Source organism: Colias philodice, chromosome 21, assembly GCF_061535455.1.
Source record: "Colias philodice isolate Cphi_HAF_F1 chromosome 21, ilColPhil1 Martin Lab GWU primary, whole genome shotgun sequence".
NCBI classification, from domain to species: Eukaryota; Metazoa; Arthropoda; class Insecta; order Lepidoptera; family Pieridae; genus Colias; species Colias philodice.
The window spans coordinates 8,180,306-8,205,725 of NC_143106.1; the positions used below are offsets into that span (position 1 = coordinate 8,180,306).

The 25,420-nt window shown below is 36.1% G+C and overlaps 1 protein-coding gene across 1 annotated transcript; it reads right to left on the reverse strand.

The window, feature by feature from the left end:
- Positions 1–233: 233 nt before the first annotated feature.
- LOC149479078 (uncharacterized) lies at positions 234–24,930 on the reverse strand. Its single transcript, XM_089708550.1, has 4 exons — positions 24,825–24,930; positions 2,797–2,989; positions 1,439–1,639; positions 234–559 (listed from the first exon to the last, which is right to left on the reverse strand). Exons 2-4 carry the CDS (start codon positions 2,987–2,989, stop codon positions 396–398), a joined length of 558 nt encoding a protein of 185 aa, XP_089564676.1. The 5' UTR covers positions 24,825–24,930; the 3' UTR covers positions 234–395.
- Positions 24,931–25,420: the final 490 nt, after the last annotated feature.

The window sequence follows — 25,420 nt, forward strand, 5'->3', positions numbered from 1 at the left end:
TTGGGTCAAAGAGGTACAAGTACAACTCACAACTAGGCTCATAATTACGCTAAAAAAATAGTCTGCCCCCTAGTCAAGTGGCTTTCTGTTAGCGTAGCGTTCAATAGAATAGACTACGAATGTATGAGATTGACGTAGGCTGTAGATAGTTTAGCTATATAGGGGGGCTTTACTGCCACGATTTTAAGGTTTAAATTCGAAAGAAAGCTTGCAACATCGTTCGGTTATTTCTGACGTTTTATGAGTCTAGTTGTCGGTCAAACGCTATCGGACATTTTTAAAGAAGATCATGAGTAGTTTTTAGTACGTCAAAAACCATCAGAATGTATAGTTAGCTATACAATCTTATAATTTTTTTGTTTATAGTCAAAAGTCATCATATATGTAGTAATTCTTTATTGTGACAAGTCCTGTAAGTGTTGTTTCTCTTCCTCTTCCCGTTGTAATGCTTCTCTTTCAGCCGCGATTCTTGCATGTTGTTCAGCAATCACTCGGAAAAGTTGCGCGTGTTTAGCGGCTGCTGCTGCGACGGCCTCTGATTGACGGGGGACTGATGCTTCTGGAAATGTTTAAGTGGTTATATTAGTTGGGTAATCCATACTTAATATTATAAATGCGAAAATAACTCTGTCTGTCTGTTACTCAATCACACTTTAACTACTGAACCAATTTGCATGAAATTTGGTATAGAGATATTTATATAGAGAAAGGACATAGGCACACGGGAACGGGAACTATGCGGGATTTTTCTTTGACTGCGCGGGCGAAGCTGCGGGTGGAAAGCTAGTCTACTATATAAAAATAAGTCGGGTTTTCCTTCCTGACGCTATAACTCCAGAACGCACGAACCGATTTCCACGGTTTTGCATTCGTTGGAAAGGTCTCGGGCTCCGTGAGGTTTAGCAAAGAAAAGGTGTCTCTGGTGGCGAAACGGAGTGCACCGGGTTTGCTAGTAGAGTATAGATATGGATGGTATATTGGTAGTATGATTGACTACCGTAGATATAACATGAAATAAATGGACGGATATAGTTTTATTAACTGAACTGAAATTATTTTTTACATAATATACAACTGTCTGTCTGGACAAACGTTGTTCTTTTTTACTAGGGCTATGAAAAATAGATGTTCGCCAATTCTCAGATGTACCCAATAGGCACACGAAATTTCGTGAAAATCGGTCCAGCCGTTTCGTAAGAGTATCTACGGTCTTTCTCAATCTATGTCTCACAGTTCTCATATACAATTAAAATATAATTTCCAGTAGCATTGTAGTTTTAGACACGTTTCAACTATCAATTGATTCTTTTACCAGGGCCACAGTTAGCACCATACGACAAAAGCAAAACTTACAACGTTGCGTGAATGTATTTGAGTTTTGTAACCTGTAAAAAACGAACAAATTTCCATAAAATTTATACCATTTAGTGTTACTTACCATCAGGATGCGGGTGGTGAGCATGGTCCTCCGCAATCTGGGCATACAAAGCAAAGTGCTTATCCTTGGCCTGGGCTACAGACTCCGAGTCCCTGGGGTGTTCAGGTAGAGGATCGCTCAGTACTGGATGAAAGCCCTCCCTGTCCGCTATGTAGTCCACTGTACGGACCTTCTGACGAGGGTCCACGTAGGAGAAGGTGCCTGGAATCATATGGAGTGTTGTTAGATATTGGTTGTTTGTAGAAAACTAAATAGGAAATGTTATGATCTGGTTTGTCGTGTAGACTGTGAGCTTATCTTTTTTGATTGGTAAGTGCTAAGCTTTTTCCGAGAAATATGTTTGGGGGCTTTGTTATTGGATTTTTTTTTTTAGAAAAATAACTTGATCCGGCTAAACTTGACGCACCTTCAAATATTCTATTTTTAATTTGTGCAAATCAATACGAACAAGTCATATGCCGATTTATATTGTAACCAAATGTACGCAAATATTTTGTAAAGGTCAAACGAGTAAAATATTTCACGTATAAAGGAGAAAAAACTAGATTCAGGCAGGTATGCAAGAGTCGAAATACAAAACCCGTTCCAAGACGCAAAATACTTGACAATAAATAATGTTTTATTTTAATTAGCTCTACATGGTATGTAAAACATCCAGGTACAAATAAAAAGAGCGTATGTACCGATAACACGTGTCAGAAGTGAAACTTCTTTGACAAGATTCAAAGATACCAAAATCGTCGCCTTACTCCATGACGCGACCCTGAAATTCTACTCTCAACGAGCCAAAAGAAGTTTCACTTCAAAAATAATAAAGAAAGAATTCCACATAGATGCAAACACAGTATTCAATATGAAACCTACAAACTAAGACGGTTAACGTAATAGAAAAGGAGACAAACTCTCTAATAAGGACCAAACTAGCTATATTGCTAAACACATTACCAAACGCTGATCAATCTACCTCTTGATTCTTGAACCATTTACTACATCAACAATTATTAATCTACAGTTCAAAATATTATTTATGAACATCGACCCAATCCATTAAAATCTGACTACCTTGTCCTGTCTTGTCTTTCGAACCATTTGCTCTCCAAAAACTATTCTTTCTAAGATATCCATCATTCATCAATCAAGTATAACATACCTCTGAATTCATCAATCTATAATTTGAACCATTTTCTTATCTTCAACTAAACCAAGCTCTTTTCTAAATAAACATTACGCTCCGGGTTTAACGGACTACGTCAGTTATAAATGTTAAATTCATAAGACAAAGCTGATTTCACCAACAAAGTTAAACTTCAAATTGTCTCAAATAAACTTACTTTTAAACTATCCAAACCAATACATACCTCTAACAACTCCACTACCATCGCTGACTTCAGCGTGCTGCCGGTCAGTATGTCCAGGATACCGACCAGCAGTATACGAAAACGCGTACGGCCTCGGGGGTGGTGGTAGCGTTGTCGTCTCTTCTATGATGTGGGATACATCGCAGCTGGTGAGAGCCACGCAAGCCGTGAGTACCAGTATATTTAGTAGCATCTGAAAATTATAAAGGTTCATAAGAAAATAAATAAATATTTCAGGACAATTTTCACGGTATGGGATCAGATCAGAATCTGATCCCATACTAAGCTTTCGCTTGTGTTAAGGAAACCAGGTGGCTGATAAATATTTATTTGAAATAAATACTTATATAGATAATTAACCCCCAGACACAGAGCAAACATCTATGTTCATCACACAAATATTTTCCCCGGGTGGGAATCGAACCCACGAGCTCCGGCTTGGAAGGCATGCCAACAAGGCAAGGCAAGCCTCATCGGGAGCATGTAAATGGGAATTTAAAAAGCCCCCCTGCCGTGCGTAAATGGAAAAAAAATATTTGTAAGTAATATTGATGTCTAAGTCATGCTTTCTATGACGATACGAATAAAATAAAAATAAAATATAACTTTATTAATTGTCTCTAATAACTTGACGATAGATGTCGTGCTCGCGCTTCGGCATCTTAAAATTAGAGTATTTTGGAAATTTATTGATTTGAGCACCTGAAGTTGATACAGCTTTATGATAATGACTAGCTGGTGCGTTGTGCGCGGGCTGCAAGCAGCCCGCGAGCCCCTTTTGCCCCTGGGTTGAAGCAATAGGGCAGTCATTTGAAAATGCATCAAAATCCCCCGTCAATTTGTTATTATTTGCCAACAGCGATTCCACAGTCAATCGGAAGAGCTTATAAATTCCCAATTCAAATATTTTCTATTTTGAAATGCTGTGGACCTTCGAAGGTGCGTGGTGCGCGGGCTGCAAGCAGCCCGCGAGCCTCTTTTGCCTCTGGGTTGAAGCGATAGGGCAGTCATTTGAAAATGCATTCGAATTTCCTGTCCATTTGTTACATCTGCTAACAGCGATTCTACAGTCAGTCGGTAATGCTTATAAATTCCCCATTCAAGTATTTTCCACTTCGGGAGGCTGCCCACCTTCGAGGGTACGTGGTGCGCGGGCTGCAAGCAGCCCGCGAAGCATCCCAGGGCAGAAATCTTCAGTCAGTTGAATATGCATAAAAATTCCCCGTCAATTTGTTAATATCTGCTAACAGCGATTCCACAGTCAATCGGAAGTGCTTATAAATTTCCCATTCAAATATTTTCTACTCCGGGGGGCTGTCTACCTTCGAGGGTGCGTGGTGCGCGAGCTGCAAGCAGCTCGCGGCTCATCCCAGGGCAGAAATCTTCAGTCATTTGAAAATGCATTTGAATTTCCTGTCCATTTGTTACATCTGCTAACAGCGATTCTACAGTCAGTCGAAACTGTTTATAAATTACTTATTCAAATATTGGTTAAATTCTTGAAACGTGATCCCCGAATTTCATCATTTTGAGGTGTCTAATCGATAGCGGGCAGTGACTTTTCATAATAAACTGTTAAAGAGTTTACTTAACACGCTCGTCGCTTCGCTCCTCGCTACTTCTTTGAATATTTACGCCGGCCGCTGACGTGACTTGCTCGCTTCGCTCGCTTGGCTAGTGCGGTAGTTCAAAAGTAACCTAACTCGCTCGTCGCTTCGCTCCTCGCTACTTCTTTGAATATTTACGCCGGCCGCTGACGTGACTTGCTCGCTTCGCTCGCTTGGCTAGTGCAGTAGTTCAAAAGTTAACCTAACTCGCTCGTCGCTTCGCTCCTCGCTACTTCTTTGAATATTTACGCAGGCCGCTGACGTGACTTGCTCGCTTCGCTCGCTTGGCTAGTGCGGTAGTTCAAAAGTTAACCTAACTCGCTCGTCGCTTCGCTCCTCGCTACTTCTTTGAATATTTACGCCGGCCGCTGACGTGACTCGCTCGCTTCGCTCGCTTGGCTAGTGCGGTAGTTCAAAAGTTAACCTAACTCGCTCGTCGCTTCGCTCCTCGCTACCTATTTGAATATTTACGCCAGCCGCTGCCGTGATTCGCTCGCTTCGCTCGCTTGGCTCGTGCGGTAGTTCAAAAGTTAATAAATATTTTCTACTCCGGGAGGCTGTCGACCTTCGAGGTTGCGCGGTGCGCGGGCAGCAAGCAGCCCGCGGCGCCGTCTTTTGCCGTTGCTATTCAATTACCCTTCCTACTATGGAAAATTCCATACAAAATTTTCGAAAAAAAAAATTTTGCAATTTACCAAAACTTTTTATATCCCTGGAAGCGGACCAGGTTTTGAAGCATTTTTTACTTCGGCGACCCCGACCTACCTGCCACCAGTTCAGAGAACCATTGAATTTCGTCATGTATGGAAAATGGAAACCGGGGGTTGGAGAGGAATTCTGAGTATGTAGTTTTGTAAATCTGGCCGATTAGAGCATAGAAGTCAATTTTCAGACTGATCGTAAAGTAACCGGCGCCACCATCTTGCTTTGAAAAATTGGCCATTTTTGAAAAAAAAATTGCGTCCAATTTGAAATTTCTCCATTGCCCTGGTAGCGCCCCATCTTCCTGATCATTTTTTAGTTCTACACCCCCCACCTATCTGGCGCCGTTTCGGAGAGCCGTCAAATTTCGCGATGTATGAAACTCGGAAACCAGCGATGGAAACTCGATGATGAGTATGCCAACTTAATGTGCGGCTCGATTAAAGCCCCTGTGCCAAGTTTCAGCGCGATCGGACCAGCGATGGCCGTTTTAGCATTTGTATGGCGGCGGCCATTTTTTCCGCCATTTTGAATTTTTTTCACTATCTGTGGTAATTGCTCGAGGCCTACTACACATTTAGTTTGAGCACCCCAGATGTAGCTGCTACCGTTTGCGCGGGCCGTTGACCGTCTCCGCGGGCTGTGAGAAAGTTCAAAATTTCGGATTTTTCTGGATATCCTGGGAGCTGGGCGAGTATGAATGTATCATTGGTGTGTTTCTCCGTTGCGCCACCTCGTCTAAATTTACGTTTTTATGTTTGCGCCAAAAATGGAAAAATTCCAAAATCGAGCGACCCACTATGGCTCCCTGGTAGCGTCCCAGGGTGGTGATCATTTTTAGTTCCGGGACCCCCCACCCTAATCGCACCGTTTCCGCAGGCCGTTGGATTTTCCAATGTATGAAAGTCGGAAACTGGGGCTCGGAGCCACTCGAACGGGGCACCGATCGATTCGCCGGCTCGAACAGAGCACGTGTGCCAAATTTGAGACGTAAGGATTCATAAACGGCGATTTTGGCAAAGTACGGCGGCCATCTTGTTTTCGCGAAAATCGCCATTTTTCCACCACCCCTGGTAATCGCCACCAGTTCTGAGCATTTTTTGTTCAGACACCCCCCCTCCAGGTATCACCGTTTTTGCGCACCTCCAGGGGTCCACTCGGTTTTCGAAGGTGATCGAGATCGCTATATTTTTCCTCTGGTCGATCGGAGCACCTCTACACGATCACGTCGAAATCCCCCCAACTTTCCACGTAGTTTCCGAGAAAAGCGATGTCAGTGAGTGAGTGGTAGTGTAGCTTTATATATATATGACTAGCTGGTGCGTTGTGCGCGGGCTGCAAGCAGCCCGCGAGCCCCTTTTGCCCCTGAGTTGAAGCAATAGGGCAGTCATTTGAAAAGGCATCAAAATCCCCCGTCAATTTGTTATTATTTGCCAACAGCGATTCCACAGTCAATCGGAAGTGCTTATAAATTCCCAATTCAAATATTTTCTATTTTGAAATGCTGTCGACCTTCGAGGGTGCGTGGTGCGCGGACTGCAAGCAGCCCGCGAGCCTCTTTTGCTTCTGGGTTACAGCAATAGGGCAGTCATTTGAAAATGCATTCGAATTACCTGTCCATTTGTTACATCTGCTAACAGCGATTCTACAGTCAATCGGAAATGCTTATAAATTTCCCATTCAAATATTTTCTATTCTGGGGGGCTGTCCACCTTCGAGGGTGCGTGGTGCGCGAGCTGCAAGCAGCCCGCGAAGCATCCCAGGGCAGAAATCTTCAGTCAGTTGAAAATGCATTCGAATTTCCTGTCCATTTGTTACATCTGCTAACAGCGATTCTACAGTCAGTCGGTAATGCTTATAAATTCTCCATTCAAGTATTTTCCACTTCGGGAGGCTGCCCACCTTCGAGGGTGCGTGGTGCGCGGGCTGCAAGCAGCCCGCGAAGCATCCCAGGGCAGAAATCTTCAGTCAGTTGAAAATGCATAAAAATTCCCCGTCAATTTTTTAATATCTGCTAACAGCGATTCCACAGTCAATCGGAAGTGCTTATAAATTTCCCGTTCAAGTATTTTCTATTCCGGGGGGCTGTATACCTTCGAGGGTGCGTGGTGCGCGAGCTGCAAGCAGCTCGCGGCTCATCCCAGGGCAGAAATCTTCAGTCATTTGAAAATGCATTTGAATTTCCTGTCCATTTGTTACATCTGCTAACAGCGATTCTACAGTCAGTCGAAACAGTTTATAAATTACTTATTCAAATATTGGTTAAATTCTTGAAATGTGATCCCCGAATTTCATCATTTTGAGGTGTCTAATCGATAGCGGGCAGTGACTTTTCATAATAAACTGTTAAAGAGTTTACTTAACACGCTCGTCGCTTCGCTCCTCGCTACCTATTTGAATATTTACGCCGGCCGCTGACGTGACTGGCTCGCTTCGCTCGCTTGGCTAGTGCGGTAGTTCAAAAGTTAACCTAACTCGCTCGTCGCTTCGCTCCTCGCTACTTGTTTGAATATTTACGCCGGCCGCAGACGTGACTTGCTCGCTTCGCTCGCTTGGCTAGTGCAGTAGTTTAAAAGTTAACCTAACTCGCTCGTCGCTTCGCTCCTCGCTACTTCTTTGAATATTTACGCCGGCCGCTAACGTGACTTGCTCGCTTCGCTCGCTTGGCTAGTGCGGTAGTTCAAAAGTTAATCTAACTCGCTCGTCGCTTCGCTCCTCGCTACTTCTTTGAATATTTACGCCGGCCGCTGACGTGACTTGCTCGCTTCGCTCGCTTGGCTAGTGCGGTAGTTCAAAAGTTAACCTAACTCGTTCGTCGCGTCGCTCCTCGCTACCTATTTGAATATTTAAGCCAGCCGCTGCCGTGATTCGCTCGCTTCGCTCGCTTGGCTCGTGCGGTAGTTCAAAAGTTAATAAATATTTTCTACTCCGGGAGGCTGTCGACCTTCGAGGTTGCGCGGTGCGCGGGCAGCAAGCAGCCCGCGGCGCCGTCTTTTGCCGTTGCTATTCAATCACCCTTCTTACTATGGAAATTTCCATACAAAATTTTCGAAAAAAAAAATTTCGTATTTTACCAAAAAATTTTATATGCCTGGAAGCGGACCAGGTTTTGAAGCATTTTTTGCTTCGGCGACCCCGACCTACCTGCCACCGGTTCAGAGAGCCGTTGAATTTCGTGATGTATGGAAAATGGAAACCGGGGGTCGGAGAGAAATTCTGAGTATGCAGTTTTGTAAATCTGGCCGATCAGAGCACAAAAGTCAATTTTCAGACCGATCGTAAAGTAACCGGCGCCACCATCTTGCCTCGAAAAATCGGCCATTTTTGAAAAAAAAATTACGTCCAATTTGAAATTTCTCAATTGCCCTGGTAGCACCCCATCTTCCTGATCATTTTTTAGTTCTACACCCCCCACCTATCTGGCGCCGTTTCGGAGAGCCGTCGAATTTCGCGTTGTATGAAACTCGGAAACCAGCGATGGAAACTCGATGATGAGTATGCCAACTTAATGTGCGGCTCGATTAAAGCCCCTGTGCCAAGTTTCAGCGCGATCGGACCAGCGATGGCCGTTTTAGCATTTGTATGGCGGCGGCCATTTTTTCCGCCATTTTGAATTTTTTTCACTATCTGTGGTAATTGCTCGAGGTCTACTCCAAGTTTAGTTCGAGCACCCCAGATGTAGCTGCTACCGTTTGCGCGGGCCGTTGACCGTCTCCGCGGGCTGTGAGAAAGTTCAAAATTTCGGATTTTTCTGGATATCCTGGGAGCTGGGCGAGTATGAATGCATCATTGGTGTGTTTCTCCGTTGCGCCACCTCGTCTAAATTTACGTTTTTATCTTTGCGCCAAAAATGGAAAAATTCCAAAATCGAGCGTCCCACTACGGCTCCCTGGTAGCGTCCCAGGGTGGTGATCATTTTTAGTTCCGACACCCCCCACCCAACTCGCACCGTTTCCGCGGGCCGTTGGATTTTACGTTGTATGGAAGTCGGAAACTGGGGCCCGGAGCCACTCGAACGGGGCACCGATCGATTCGCCGGCTCGCACAGAGCACGTGTGCCAAATTTGAGACGTAAGGATTCATAAACGGCGATTTTGCCAAAGTACGGCGGCCATCTTGTTTTCGCGAAAATCCCCATTTTTCCACCACCCCTGGTAATCGCCACCAGTTCTGAGCATTTTTTGTTCAGACACACCCCCTCCAAGTACCACCGTTTTTGCGCACCTCCAGGGGTCCACTCGGTTTTCGAAGGTGATCGAGATCGCTATATTTTTCCTCTGGTCACTCGGCGCACCTCTACACGATCACGTCGTTATCCCCCCCACTTTCCACGTAGTTTCCGAGAAACCCGATGTCAGTGAGTGAGTGAGTGAGTGGTAGTGTAGCTTTATATATTATAATATGAATGATGATAATAAGCTTTAGCATGGGTAATCTAAATAATCTTTTCGGTATTTATTTTTTAGTTTTGGTTTAGCTTTGTAAACTTCAAAGTGAAATTAGCATTTAGCAGTAGCGGATTGCCTTTTATTCAAAAGTTCATTCCATCTCCTCTCTGTACTCTATGCACTTAAAAATTACCTAATCTATGGAACAAAAATATTATTTATCTGTGTTCAAATCCGTTTAACACATGATGAGGCGCATGTCTAAATTACGCATCAGGAATGTGATTGGAACAGGTTGATACGACCTTTGGGTTGCGTCAGCGTTCCGGTTGTTACTGAGCCACTAAATAATAAATAAATTTATGATATTATCCTTAAAAAATATGTATCAAACTTGGACCTTATTAATTTATAATAGGAACTAATAATATCGTAATAATTTGAGCTGAAGCGTTTGTTGGAAAACTCTGAGGTCGCGTGAACGTACAATTTGTATTGGTATTTGATATACCAATAGTTCAATAGTACTGTTAATATTAATGTACTATATGTTATTACTTCTTCATATTATAAATTTATTTTTGAGTATCAATTTAAATTTTTAACAAAGTAAAGATTATTTTCGATATTATTTGTTCTTGAATTGATATTGTTAAAACGACATTAATATACAAACTTGATCAGTCAAGTTCACTATCACGCCTTGATCATGTCATCAATATTACGTGGAAGCGTGGTTTATAGTGCGCGTGTGCTGCCATATTCCTCGACCACGTACACATAGACCGAATAGCCTCGCACGGAAAATGCTTCGCGAGGAAGCTCGCTCTGTATGGACCCGCCTTATGCATATAAGTAATTATAGTCTTTAAGTTAGCTAATCGATGCGGAGCTTTTTGAAACAAATTTTACGATTGATATCTGTATACATAAAGGTCATTGCTATTCTATTCTTCTATAGTAAAAAACTTATTTCCTTCGAAGGTAAAAAAAAAATTCCGTGATAGTAAAAAAAATCTAACGCTTGTTTAATGACCCCATCGTAAGTGACCCCAAAGATCATCCGTGACTTATAGAGGATCAATAGATTGTAAGCTAAAAGGTTAGCTGTAATATCTCGATAAATGCCGGCTGACCGTAAAATGTGTAAATAGATATTTGATGTAAAAACATTGTTCACTTTTCTTTATATTTCCAATAGAATTAATTTGAATTTTGATTATGTATATAGATTGACGTCATCCAATTTTTTATTGTAAAAAAATTGGAAACTTTACCAATTTTTTTTTTACTAGATGCAACGTTCAATACTGTCATTTATCTATGATGGAACATTTTTAAGCTTTTACGGTTTACCACACTTTTAGGTACAACATTGTTTATTATATACTAGATTTCCGCCCGCGGCTTCGCCCGCGTTTGCAAAGGAAAACCCGCATAGCTCCCGTTCCCGTGGGATTTCCGGGATAAAAACTATCCTATGTGTTAATCCAAGTTACCCTCTATATGTGTGCTAAATTTCATTGTAATCGGTTCAGTAGTTTTTACGTGAAAGAGTAACAAACATCCATACATCCATACATCCATACATCCTTACAAACTTTCGCCTTTATAATATATATTAGATTAGATATTAGATATTAGATATTAGATAGAACATAGAAATAGTTATGCAAGGTAAAGAAAGATATTATTGTTTTCTATTATCTACGATAGATAATAAACATCTAATATCAACCGCAAACATTTATTGAAGGAAGTTAGCACAAATTATTGCTCTTGAATAACCAGGATACAATTTAAACATAAATAACCACAAGATGGCGTTCAAAACAATATTCCATAAAGATAATTATTTCTTCTTTATTAGTGAACGTGTTGAAAATATTATAATTTTCCAGAAAAACCCATATTGCGCATAAGATTTAGTATTTATTATCTGGTATGAGGTGACATCATATAAGGCCGATCATCACGACTCAACCGCATCATGTTTATATCTATCTTATTATTTAAAATGTCTTTATACCTTTTGTTTTAGTTTTCCTTATCACACATCAATATTTATTTTGACGACCCGGTAATGGCTACGTTATACTTATTATACCTTATGTATCTATACTAATATTATAAAGCTGATGAGTTTGTTTGTTTGTTTGAACGCGCTAATCTCGGGAACTACTGGTCCGAGTTGAAAAATTCTTTCGGTGTTAGATAGCCCATTTATCGAGGAAGGTTCTATACCCTATATATCATCATGCTACGACCAACAGGAGTGGAGCCACGGGGGTGAAACCGCGCGGAGCAGCTAGTTATGTATAAGCACAGATGATATAAAAATAGTAGTATAATTTATTATTATAGTTGGACTCCGAAGCCCTTACTCGAGTAAAAGGTTGTCTTTGTCACAAATAATATATTATAATTTTTCACTAGTACCAAAGTAGTTGTATGTGCTCATCTTAAATAACATATGAATTATTTAGATAAGCTGTTATTGCGTGAGAGAGAAATACAAACAATTCAATAGTACTCATAAGCGTATTCATAAGCTTGTTAATTTTGACGTCTATAAAAATATTTGCGAGTACAAGTTTGAGTTTGAATGTTCCCACCACCTAACAATATTGTTGCAATACTTCTCAAGGAATGTAACGCCTTCCTTATTATAAAGTAAAAGTATAGTAACCTTCTGCCAAAGTTGTAATTTGATAGATGTGTAGGCATTGAGGGTCAAACGTATTACGATTCTTCTAATAATGGCCTCTTAGTTGAATTTTAGTGGCGGTGGAACAGACCCAGGAGCTTCATTTCTGTTCAAACACAAAATATTCTCTCTTTTACTTAGCAGAGTAAAATATAATCAAGACTCAAACAAATACATTAAAATATTAATAATTATTATACTGTAGTTAAAATGTTCACACTCTTCTTTTTATTTTACAATCCGTCAAAATTACCAGGGGGTTACTCTATTGCGAATTTTTTTTTTCTGAAGTGTAATATTTTGAGTTTTGACATAGGTAACTTATAAAAATAAAACTCAGCACATGATACAGCCGAAGTCAGAAGAAAACCTAACATTTGTAATAACTATATTATATCTATCATCTTCACGGTATAAAAAAACTAACAACCAATTGAAAAGTGATAAATTATTCATAATAATTGACACCCATATTAAGTCATAACTCATTACTCAATTAAATAATACATTAATCAAATGAAAACATTCTAATCAGTACTAAGTCAAACAAGTATATACAAAGTAAAAGTGGTCAGTCTGTCCAGCCTTGACCAGACTATCACTTTCATCGTACCTTGGCCGACATCTCACGGTACTTGGGTAATGTACTGAATTACTGTTTGATAATAATAGATGTCTTATCAATGTATTTAGAAGTTTTTATTTAAAGAAAAAGACGTTTGTTTCACACAATTTTAAAGTTTATAATATTTAAAGGTATGTATCTGTTTAACACTACTTTTAAACTCCTGTGGTTCTAACGGAGAGACGATGATGTCTTAAAGTAGATATGTATTTCCAGCTGGGAAAGTTTTGGCACTAGAATACCTTTAGAGCTGTGTGATTTTTCAACACCGGAAATAATTCTACCAAAAGACATTATGTTGACGGGATATTTTTAAAATAATTTGGAAAATCCAAAAGTGCACGCCTCATAATTTTTTTTTAATAAATATTTATTAATTATTATTTTTGTTTATTTAATAACAATTAAACCACATCGAATCAGACCCTGAAAAATGAAAGGGTTCTATTCCTGAGCATACTCAAGCGTAAGAGAAAAAAAAAGACTCGATTAGTAAAGTATTTCGGTCGCTATCGTGTTAACAAGAAAAAGGATCCGCACATACAGACACACGGACGTCCAAGACAGAACTTTTTTAAACTGTTTTTTAACTAGTTTAAATAACAAAAATGACATCAAAAATATCATGAACGTTAAAAATAGTGTTTTTTCTTAATATGTGTGTGTATGTATTATCTTACAAGTGCAATGTATGATACATAAAGACATTTTAAGTTTGAAAAATCAGATGTTTTGCGCGAAGTGACAGTAGTACCCACCTCAACGCTTCGCTTATGAGGCGTGCAATAGCTATGTGTAATATTGAAATGTTCATTTAAATGTCTACAAAGAGAGTCATGGTTTTTGTTAAGAAAAATATTATGAACATCTACTTTCCTACCTTTTTACTACCTTTTATTATAAATAATAATACTATTAAATATAATAAAATGTGAAATATATGTAATTTTAATAATGCCTAAATCAATTTGACTCTACCCAACCACCAGCCTACCTGCGGTTAGGCAGACAGGTTCAGATATCGCTAAGCAATCTCTTATTTGCAAGCACTTGATTTAACAGTTATATATTTTGATGTTTTGTAACTAAATAAAATTCTAAATACATTTTCAAAAGCCCAGATAAATAAGTCATCCAGGAAAGGTTATCCATTGAAAATGAAAAAATAACTCTTCTGAAATATTAACTTTAAAATCTTATGTCAAATGTGTAAATCCTATCATTATTTACAAATATCTGAATATTCTGGAATCATCTTTACATAAAACATAGGTAAGAATCATCTTGATAAAATATGACTACTGATAAAAAGCCGAAGACAAATCCAATAATCAATGCTTTTAATTTCGCTCGTATTAGCGATAAAATAACTAATAGAACTAAAAACGATCATTAAAGAAAAAAAAAGTAAAAGTGGTCAATATAACGCGACCTTGACCGGAGACTATCACTTTCATCAAGACTTTGGCCCACATCTCTCGTTACTATGCAACACAATTTGTCTGAACTGCTTGCTTTACTGTTGTACTGCTTTTTAATGTAGTAATCACTTTTGTATTTAATATGCTTTGAATTAAATAGGTGTTATAACGGTCACTGAAGTTTTTAAAGAGATTTGGGTATTATTAATTATTATCCTATCGTTTAACTGAAGTATCAGTAGATTTGAAGAGCTGTATCTTCTAAGTACTTACACGGATAGTATTACTATACTAGTACCTAGTTCTAATAACGTAAATCTGGTAAATTTAGCGAGGCTCGGTTGTCCTTGGTTCAAATGAAATTAATATTCTTCACGCTCCAATGATTCCGAATGTTTAAACTATCAAATGTGATTGAAATATAGACTAGACTATGACCACAACATGTTATTCCCAAGCTTTAGTAAATGATACCAAAAACCGCGGTTTTATCGGTTATTCGATTACTTCTCTCCTCAACAGAATACTGCACGAATTTTGAAATGTTTTCTTTCTTATAAGATCTTTGCTTTCATACAAGCGTTGTTGTTATATCGTCAAATGCATGAGATTACTGATAATATTATGTGCATCGTGTTGCAATGAATGCAGGATTATGTCAGATATTAAATGAATGTTACAATAGTGCAAACGTTGAAAATAATAATCATAACGTACTTAGTTAAAGGTTATCTTATCGAGTTGAACGCCTATAAAAGCTTGTCTCTTACTATCCTAGACTAATCTAAAAATCCATGTTACAAATAACATTCAAACCTATTCAACAATTTAACAGTCCAAATGTGTCAAAAAGGCGAAAGATATGAAGTCAATAACTCTTTATGCGTATTAATCGTATTCGTAGCTAATCAGGCAGATATTTCTAAACTCAAACTCTAACATTGATTTATTGAAATAGATTTCTTCTTGAATCAATTTTGAATCGTCATAACATAATGTACCTACCATTTAACCGGTTCGGAAAGAGGTTTCCACAGAGAAGAGCCGACAATAAACTCTGTATTTGCTCTTTTAAACTTAGTTACAAGAAGTCAATAATCAAACCTTTGCAATATCAATAAATTACAGCTACAATTAATCACATAATTTGTCATTGAATTAACACCTTCGTTACAGAAACAATAGAGTGAGTCAAGTATTGGGCGGCGCTTCATCCGCTTCGAGCTTTAAATTCTTGCATCAATACGCAATGCTTCCGTCAACAAACAGTTTTTTTGGTGACTCGATCAGAATTCCACGCTACGCCTATAGTAGTATGTAATTTTTTTGACTAGGAAGATTTAATGGTTTTTATAATAAGCTTTGAGTATGTTCTACGTATTACCAAATTAAACCTACTAGAATCTACATGATCGAACGAGCATCTTAGTTTAATTTTAAAATACTGAAAAGGAACAGGAATGGTCTTAGTGTGCTGTAGAAAGAAGATTTATAAAAATAATCAATATAATTATCTTCTTTTTTCTATTCAATAATACCTAGTACTTAGTTCAAGATTGTAGTGTTAAGTCTTAATAGTTCCTGTTCTTTCTAAAAAAATATATTACAGATAAAATTATCTTTATATGTTCTCTCGTTCGCAATATAGGCACATGAAACTACTAATATTGTGTATCACAATTCACAATAGTATACAGTTACGCATCATCTCACTATATTCCTTGCACAATGGTAATATTACGTACCTATGTCAAATCATCTAGAACTAAAACAATAAGTTTTATGAAAGGAGGTCAAATGTGTGTTTTAAATTAAACTATTAAATGAACATTTCTAGATTATACGGAGGAAAATGCTTTGTACCTCAAAGTTAAAGTTCTTGATAGTTTAATAAAATAACCCAGATTTCAGAACACAAAAAATTTAAATTCTGTAATGTTCTCATTTTCCATTTTCTATTAAATTTATTGCTTGCCAAAAGCTTGTTACTTATTTTAAAACTGTCATTTAAAAAAATATCAGCTTTTAAATAAACGAACGATTTTTAATACGACTAACATTTTCCGACATCCATCCCAAGTACCTACTTCCCAACTACTTCCTAAAAGAGTGACATTTTTTAAACAGGTATGATAAAATATGACCTAGAATATTAAAATTTACATTTTAAACAAGTCACAGCTGTTGTCAAATCTACCAAAAACTATGTGTTAATAAAAAGTAGGTTAGTACACCTATGTTTGGTCGGTAATGTCATCTAACCAAATGTGGTAGCGGTGCGATTACAAAATATTTGTATTATATTTGTTTGTTTATAAGCTTTCTCAATGCGTGTAGTTTTTTTGTAGAGCTTACACCTGAGAAAATGAGCAGAATAAATTAATTTAAAGTAAATAAACTAAAGAAATGTATGCCTATGAGAATTGGACACTGACTCAAAAAGAAGAAGACAAGCTCCTAATTACTGAAAGAAAGATCCTAAGAAAGATGTTCGGTTAACAGAAGAAGGGGTTCGGAGGAGAAGGAAAAACCTAGAACCTCAAGACCTAATGGCCGAGCCAAACATTATTGGTGAGATTAAAGCACAAAGACTCCTATGGCTCGGCCATGTGGAAAGAATGGGGGAAGATCGAGCAGCGAAACGAGCGTACCTGGGACAAACATCTGGACGTCGTCCGGTTGGACGACCCATGTACCGCTGGAAAGACGAAATCGCCAAAGACCTGCGCACCCTCCAGATTGAAAACTGGCAAGAGAAGGCGCAGGATAGAGTCAAATGGAGGCTCTTATTGTCGGAGGCCAAGACTCACTTTGAGTCCCTGCGCCGCGGCCGCTCTAGTAAATAAAAAAAGAAAAGCCGTCTCCATGGTTAGTAACGTCAAGATGATAGATGTTTTTTTTTTTTAATTGAATGAAACATTTTCGCATTAAATTACCTAGATAGGGAAAGTTGAAAAAAAAACGAATTATCAATTAATTACACTCATAAAAAGTTTGAATCAGGAATAAAAGGTACGAATGTATTGTATGAATTAAACATGACTTCTAGTTGTTATAATTTAAATGATATCAGGATTGATAAAATCTGTTACATAATATGCTAAAAGATGTTTCTCGAACCACATAGGCTGAATTTATAATATACCTACTCAAAACACGTTCATATTTAGAGTCGAAACACGGCTAAAATCTGGCATCGCAGATCGCTAAGATATTTAAGCTAGGTTATGCGTATCTTACTGCTTAGGTATGTAATATTGAAATGTGGCTTTATATTGAAGGATAAATTTTAAATACAATTAGTACTATCATCTGTATAGCATCTGTGTTTTTATAACTAGCATGTAATAATTATCATTTATCATTTTAGCAATGTAATAATTATCATTTATCATATTTTTATAACTAGCATAATTTATGATGAGTTAAGTACTTCAAATTGATATACAAATAGCTTTGATCAGCGTATTCCATATGTGTGTCCCTACAATGCACAAACATTGGAATATACGAATTTCAATCTATTATATTCTTCAAATACGTACATACACAGGATTCTAATAAATTAAGAGCTCATTGCATACACACTAGTAACTATCCTACTAATATTATAAATGCGAAAGTTTGTGAGGATGGATGAATATTTGTTACTCTTTCACGCAAATACTATTGAACCGATTACAATGAAATTTGGTATGTTAGTTGTTATAAATTTATAAACCTATTGTATTTGTTACCTATATCTGCTGGAGAACCAGAATGAGACATAGGCATTTTATCCCGGAAATCCTAGAGGGAACTGTACGGGGTTTTCTTTGAAAAAACGGGCGAAGCTGCGGGCGGAAATCTAGTACATTATAATACAGGGACTAGTAGGTAGATACTGGTTTGATAAAAGCAATAAGATATTACAAGAATCATGTAAGCTATTAGACGTCTTTCACACTCGTGTTTTTACGCAAGATCCTTCAGGATTTCATCATGCAAATTGGATTATTATCGAATCAAACTGTCAGCAAAGTAACGTTTATTAATATAGCATGTAATTTAAAGCCGAAGTTCTAAATGTTACCGTTTATGATAGAAATCTGAATATCTTGAATGCTCTATAATTTCAAATTTGATGAGTATAATAACTTTAGAAACTTTATACATAACTAGCTTCCGCCCACGACTTTGTACGTGCATCCGTTTTTCTCCGTTCCCGCAAGAATTTCGGGAAATCCTTTCTTAGCGGATGCCTACGTCCTAACATCTACATGCCAAATTTCAGCCCAATACGTCCAGTGGTTTGGGCTGTGCGTTGATAGATCACTATATCAGTCACCTTTGAGTTTTATATAATATATAGAAGTACTACTTCTATTGGAATATTTAGATCCTTATATTTTTATAAGGTTAACAATTTTTTGAGAGGCTTGTTTATAAACAATCTTATTTCTGCCACTTACTTTGTGTATCTCATAGACCATTGTGGAACTGTATAAAGTGGGTCATAATCACGTCATAATCGAAACTTTGGTAGTATTTACACAATATAAATATATATACAAAGATACGGGTGAAGCTAATAAAAACGTGTTAATAAGCTACTGTTACCTGCATTAGCACATGCAGCTTGGCGCAAACTGCTTAGATAAAAGCATAAGTGATAAGAAATAGTATTAGAACATCGCATAGAATCATTTCGAACGCACTAAGAAAAGAACCAAGGAAGAATGCTCTACGCCTTTTTATTCTATGCGATGTTCTAATACTGAACATTGAACAACACTGAATAACAGTTTAGTTACGAAAAGATCACGAACGAATGCTCTTGCTCTAACTAGCTCTATGTTCGTTTAATGTAAATGCACCGTGACAGAAAGGTGCGAATTCACTTATAACTCATCTTATTCAACCTTGACTGACGTACGAATTATAGCAAATGTGCTATTAAATTGGAGGAAAGGTCATGGATTATGAAATCTTCGTCTATGTATACTTATACTTGTGTAGAGATAATAAAATATGATACGGATATTTATAGAATGGATGTTTTAAACTTTAAAGGGTTCAAAAGGAGGAGGTTTTGTTTATGTAATTTTACCAATAAAGAATAAAGAGTAACATCACAGATAATATTATAGCAATAACGCGAGCTTTTGTTTGCTTGTTATATTCATACCAACAACAAAATGTATTGAGTAAATGTTATCAACTGTATTATTAACTAGCATAGACAGTTTTGCATGTGCCAAATCTGTTGAAATCATCTTGATAATATATAGTCACAAATACATCTCTAGTCTGAGATGTCGAAGAATCAAAAGTTCGACGACTTGTGTCATCCGCCAACCCGCATTTGGCCAGCGTGGTGGATTATTACCTGTATTATTATAGGAGGGCCGTGTCCCAGCAGTGGGAACGTATATGGGCTGATGATGATGACAGATAAGTAAAATATTATATAGGCTACTTCTTATCACCTGAAGTTAAAATAAGATCTATATTAATTCAGATTCTCAAACGTCAGGTCAAAACGGATTATATAAACAGTCACGCAATACTTAGCAATATAGATTGCGAATTATGAGTTTGACACTTAATGATTCCTATCTATCTATTGCAAAATGCTCATTGAATCGATAAAAGATTGAACAATTTGATAATTTGTATGTAATTAATTAAATCGCGGAATTCTGAGCTTAATTTGTCTTTGATGATTATCTGTATTAAATGCCTATTTAATTGCATGTATTAAATTACATATTTACTTCTCGTAATAACCGATATCGTATATCGATGCCTCCTAAGTATAATGAGTCAACTGACATTTTAGTTATTTTACAGGAGAGTGATTTGAAGGCAAATCATTTATATTTTAATGGAATCAAAAAAATTCGAAACAAAGTAAATGTTTTTTTAATAAAAATTGTAAGCCCTTCCTTTGGTATAAAATGATTTTGCTGATTTTTGTTTTTAAATGGAATTTTTTGTAGATAGCTGGGTATACGCCGGCGGGACTCAATAGTGAAATGGTTTAACTACCAGTTATATTTATGTACGTTGTTCATCAAAATCTATCGTTAACACCAAAATCAAATGAAAGAATGATTGTCATTTTATTAATTTAATTTTACTTTTGTTTGTTTTCGGGTTTGTCTATCTCAATATATAATAAAATGCTGAAATTATGTCACTTGACTCATTATACTAGGAAAGTAATTAACAAAGTTAACATTTGAAACCTCAACGTATACTGGACCAATGTAATTTACTGAGGTTTATTTTTAGGATTTTTTTTTCTAATACCTTTCGATGTGTGGGATTAATAAAAGCTAGGAAGAAGAACATGAATAAGAAACCAATAACAACTCATTTTGAAGAATTACAATGTATTTTTCGCCATAATTAAGTAGGAATATCTTTTTAACATAAAAGCTTTACTAAACGCTACAACGTACAAATCGCTATTAAAAAATATTAATTGGTAACTTACGTTTAACAATAGTGAAAATTATAGAAATTAATAACGTAGTAATCCAGGCATTTCTAATGCTTAACAAATTAAAAATCAGTCGTTAGATCCATTAGAATTAGTTGAAATCAATTAATTTATTAAAAAATAAATGAAATTCTCTTTTCTCTTTTTCGCTATAATTAATTACGAATTTCTTTATAGCCTATCTAAAAGCTACAAGTAAAAACAAATCAACATTTCTAATGCTCAAAAAATATCACTTTTAACAAATTAGAGTCTTATATCTATAATCATAAGTCAGAATCGCTGTCGTTAGCTGCATTAGAGTTCGTTGAAATCAAATTATTATAAAATAAATGATACTCTTTAGGAATTACTAGTGTCTTACAAAGATCCGTCAAATCTTTGTGCTTATTTTGGTCAATAGGAATGGGTATCTGATAAGCTAAAGAAATATTATCTACGTCAATATTTAACTCTTTTCTATTTCGTGTAGCTTTTGATATCTTTACACTCTATCCACTTGTAACAACATCTTGGTATCTCGTTTTACATAACAGCCTATATGGATAATCCGCTTAAACTAGTTCTTCTGTTACTTTATTCAAAGGCATTTTTGATCCATCATTGGTAGTTGTCCAGTTGTTTATAAGTTATAGCTTTTATTTAAAGTGAGTGAGACACTTTAGTATGACACTTTGTATGGCTTTTCATCGGATTTGGCAAAACTAAAAGCTATAGCTGTCTTTCGTCTATCTTTCAATTATAGCGTGCATACTGTCGCCTTCATTTGGACCCATTAATAGAAAGCTATGACTAATACCTATAACAAACTTTCAACTAGCTAGTTCAAAGTTTGTTATAGAATATTACACATATTATAATACATTAAGAATACAATTCTGTTTCTATTTTGGCCTCCACAGTTGTCTGACCTGAACCGGTAATCTTTGACACTATTACCCACCGTGTCTTCTATAAACTTGAAAGTTGAAAACACAGCTGGAAATTTCATTAGCGCCTCTCTTTGCTGTCTGTTGATGCCATAAAAAACAATAACCATAATATCATTAATTCATGGCATCAATCATCATATATCAATCATCAATATCATCGATTCCTGTGTAATTTTTTTAAATTTTCGCGCCCTGTTTAATTGCATTCTGTTAATATTATTAATTTAACATGTTAAAGAACAATTATTACCTAAAATTGCGTGCTTACTTGTCGCCATTAATAGTCTACTGAGCCGATATAAACTTGTATATCGATACAAGTTTATTGTGTCCCCCCTCACGCCCCGCGTACACTGGTACAATGTTATTTAGATCAGTTTACAATGTACGATTTTAACTGATGTTGAAATTGATTTAGTATACGTGAAATTATCTCGGTAATTATTGTACTTTTTTAATTTTTTTTAACACGAACGTTAAGATCACGATTTATCATGTTCATTTATATAAAAATATGAAAATACCTAAATTTGTTAGTTGACTCAGTATACTTAGGAGGCATCGATATGATGTACCTACTTTATTGCTCGATATATTTAGCTTTTATGGTACCTAGTTGGAAAATTAACTGATATCTAGAGATTTATTTTTACTTAAAATATTAAACATATTCAACATAATAATGTTGAATATGTTTTACACATTTAAAGATCTAATTCTATTAATATTTAATAAGATGTAGCGACGAAGTCAAAATTAAAAAAAATATGTTTTTCACACAAAATGACATAGAACCAGACTATAAATATGTATGCATACAATGTACATAGTAGAAAACTGGATAAAATTATATAAAAAATTGGTAAACAACTCACGGGTGGCCGAGTTGGTCAGGCATCCGCCTCGGATTGGCATGGCGCGGCGGTTTGAGTCCCGCCTCGTGATCGAATATTTTTCTATTATTTATAAATTTATATTTATAAAGCATTTGAATGCCATAACACCAAAAATATCAAATTCAAATTGGCAAAAAACTCGTTTAACATAATAATTAAGGTTCTAAAATATGAATTTTCGCAGAAATAAGGGCGAATTGCAAAATGCAATGAAAATTCCACAGTCGTTTAGAAATATTGTTACCTAATGAACTATTTTAGTACTTATTGCTAACTTGTTTAATTATCATCGGTCGTCAATTTGCTAATTTTATATGGCAAGAATGTACTTGTTACAAATTTAATAATACATACTGTGATGTTTTATAGGAGTCCCTAAAACATAACTTCAATAACAGGGTAGTTTTTTTTCAACCGACTTCAAAACGGCTCTAAATTCGACGTAACTTTTGACTGGGTAACCAATTTTGATTATTCTTTTTTTTAATTAGTAAGGCCGTGGTTTCATTTAAATTTAGTTCAGTTCTGAGACTTTTTTTGTCAAAAATAATTATTTTTTAATTTAAATAGTTTACCTAGTCGTCATTACTTGTAGGTTAACTTAACTACTAGCTTTCCGCCAGCGGCTTCGCCCGCGTTTTCAAAGAAAAACCCGTTCCCATAGGATTTCCGGGATAAAACCTATCCAATCCAAATTTCATGCAAATTGGTTCAGTAGTTAAGGCGTGATTGAGTAACAGACAGACCGACAGAGTTACATTTCGCATTTATAATATTAGTATGGATTTGTTATAGATTTGAATGATTTTTAGACAGGAGCTTTTATTAGAACCGGTTATAATTGGTATTATTGTTATGCGAGCTTCAGCACGCGGCTTCACTCGTGTTATAAGTTATAACGAACATTATTTAAAATAAAGTGGTCAATGACCCTTATTTGTTAAGAATTAATTTACGAATCAGCAGACGTTTTATACGTCACAAACCGCATTAATTGAGGCTTAACATTTTGGGACCTTTACTTACACAAATAAAAAAATAAAATCTTCCATAATGGCATCAGTGTGATTACCTATAAGTATTAGAATTTTTATTAGTTACTAGAAGCGCCCCGCGGATTCACCCGCGTTGCTCCGCTCCTGTTGATCTTAGCGTGATGATATTATAATTATATATTGTATACCCTATAGCCTTCCTCGATAAATGGGCTATCTAACACCGAAAGAATTTTTCAAATCGTACCAGCAGTTCCAGATATTAGCGCCTTCAAACAAACTCTTAAGCTTTATAATAGATAGGTTCCACTAAGACCAATGGCTCAATGGTTACTATTTTATTTGCAAGAAGAAGCAACCAGGATGTCGCGTGTTTGGTTACCGGATGCACTAATAAAATTTGTTTCGCTCTGGTTGATATCAGGAAACACATAATTTTTGTTCTTGTTAATTGTTGCTTTATACTTATATAATTTAATTATTTTATTACCGCCTTTTCAATCACAAGGACGATTTTAAGAACATTACTAAACCATAAAAAATATTTTCAAACTCAAACTCAAACATTCATTTATTCAAGTAGACTACTATTTAGTAGCACTTTAGAATCGTCATTACATAAGTATTTTTAAATTTTACCACCGATTCGGAAAGCAGTATCTATGGAGAAGTATCGGCAAGAAACTCCATAGTTGCTCCTTTAAATCATGTCAATATTACATAATATGTAACTTATATCTAACTACATAATATATCATAATATGCCAAAGAACTGTCCTCATTCATCCTTTACTGCGTTTGTTAAAAAATATTTTGATTAAATAATTTTAAATTGTAACAAAAATAAATAAAAAACGACATACCACAACACTCCGAATTTAAAGCTCTTGGCATCAATATTCCGACAAACAGGAAACTTAATTAATACAAATAAAAAATGTAAATATATTACCGCGAACTTAATCACGCAACTACATAACGATGTAGGTACCTTCCTAATATTCAAAACTGATTAGAAAATAAATTTATGAAGATAATCAAACGTTAGAAACAAAATTATAAAATAAATCAACCATACGAATAGAACATTACAAAATAACAGATAGGTAATAATAAAAACATTCGAAAATTCAAATAACGAACGAGCAACGAGCCACAGATAAACAATATTTCGAACGCACAACAAAAGAGAGAGAAAAGAGGTTCCATTACTTACAGATAATTAAATACGCTCATATTATTATTTATCTAATTTATTAAAAACTTACATTCGAAGGTATACCCGCGAACAGCACGTTAAGAATCACAACACACACTGTGAAGGTAAACTAGTCTGAGCGGTAAACGGAATGAGATAGAACGAATGAGTCTTGTTGCACCAATCGAAAATCGACATAGTTTCGGTCTTATTATAACCTAATTAATTTTTATGGCGGTTTATTTGAAATTGTTTTTGTTTCACATTTTAATAATTAGAAATAAATCTGCATATTACTTTTTGTATACAGTTATAATCGATAATTCTTGTTATGAATACTAGAGGGCGCTGTTTTAAAAATAATGCAGACTATTGTAACGAGCCAAAATTTTGAAAATAATAATATTATTAAAAGCAATATTATTTTTTAATACATTTTCCTGGGCTATAAAAACATTAAGATACCTACAAAATTAAATAAACGTCGGTCGTCGTCGGTTAATCTGATAAATTATAAATTAATAAAAACATCCTGTTTATTCGTAGGATTGAAATGGAAAATATAATAAAATTATTCATAGTCCTTCTTAAGAGTTAAGTAAAATTAAAAATATATTATGCTTTGTTATGTAATTTATTGCGCCTGTAACTTTATGTAAAGCATTT

Excerpts from the sequence above, each read along its gene's own strand:
- LOC149479078 (XM_089708550.1), bottom strand. The coding sequence starts at position 2,989 with ATGCTACTAAATATACTGGTACTCACGGCTTGCGTGGCTCTCACCAGC. Across the intron at positions 1,640-2,796 it reads TGGTAGTGGAGTTGTTAGAG|GCACCTTCTCCTACGTGGAC; the intron begins GTATGTATTGGT and ends ATATGATTCCAG. Across the intron at positions 560-1,438 it reads TCACCACCCGCATCCTGATG|AAGCATCAGTCCCCCGTCAA; the intron begins GTAAGTAACACT and ends AAACATTTCCAG.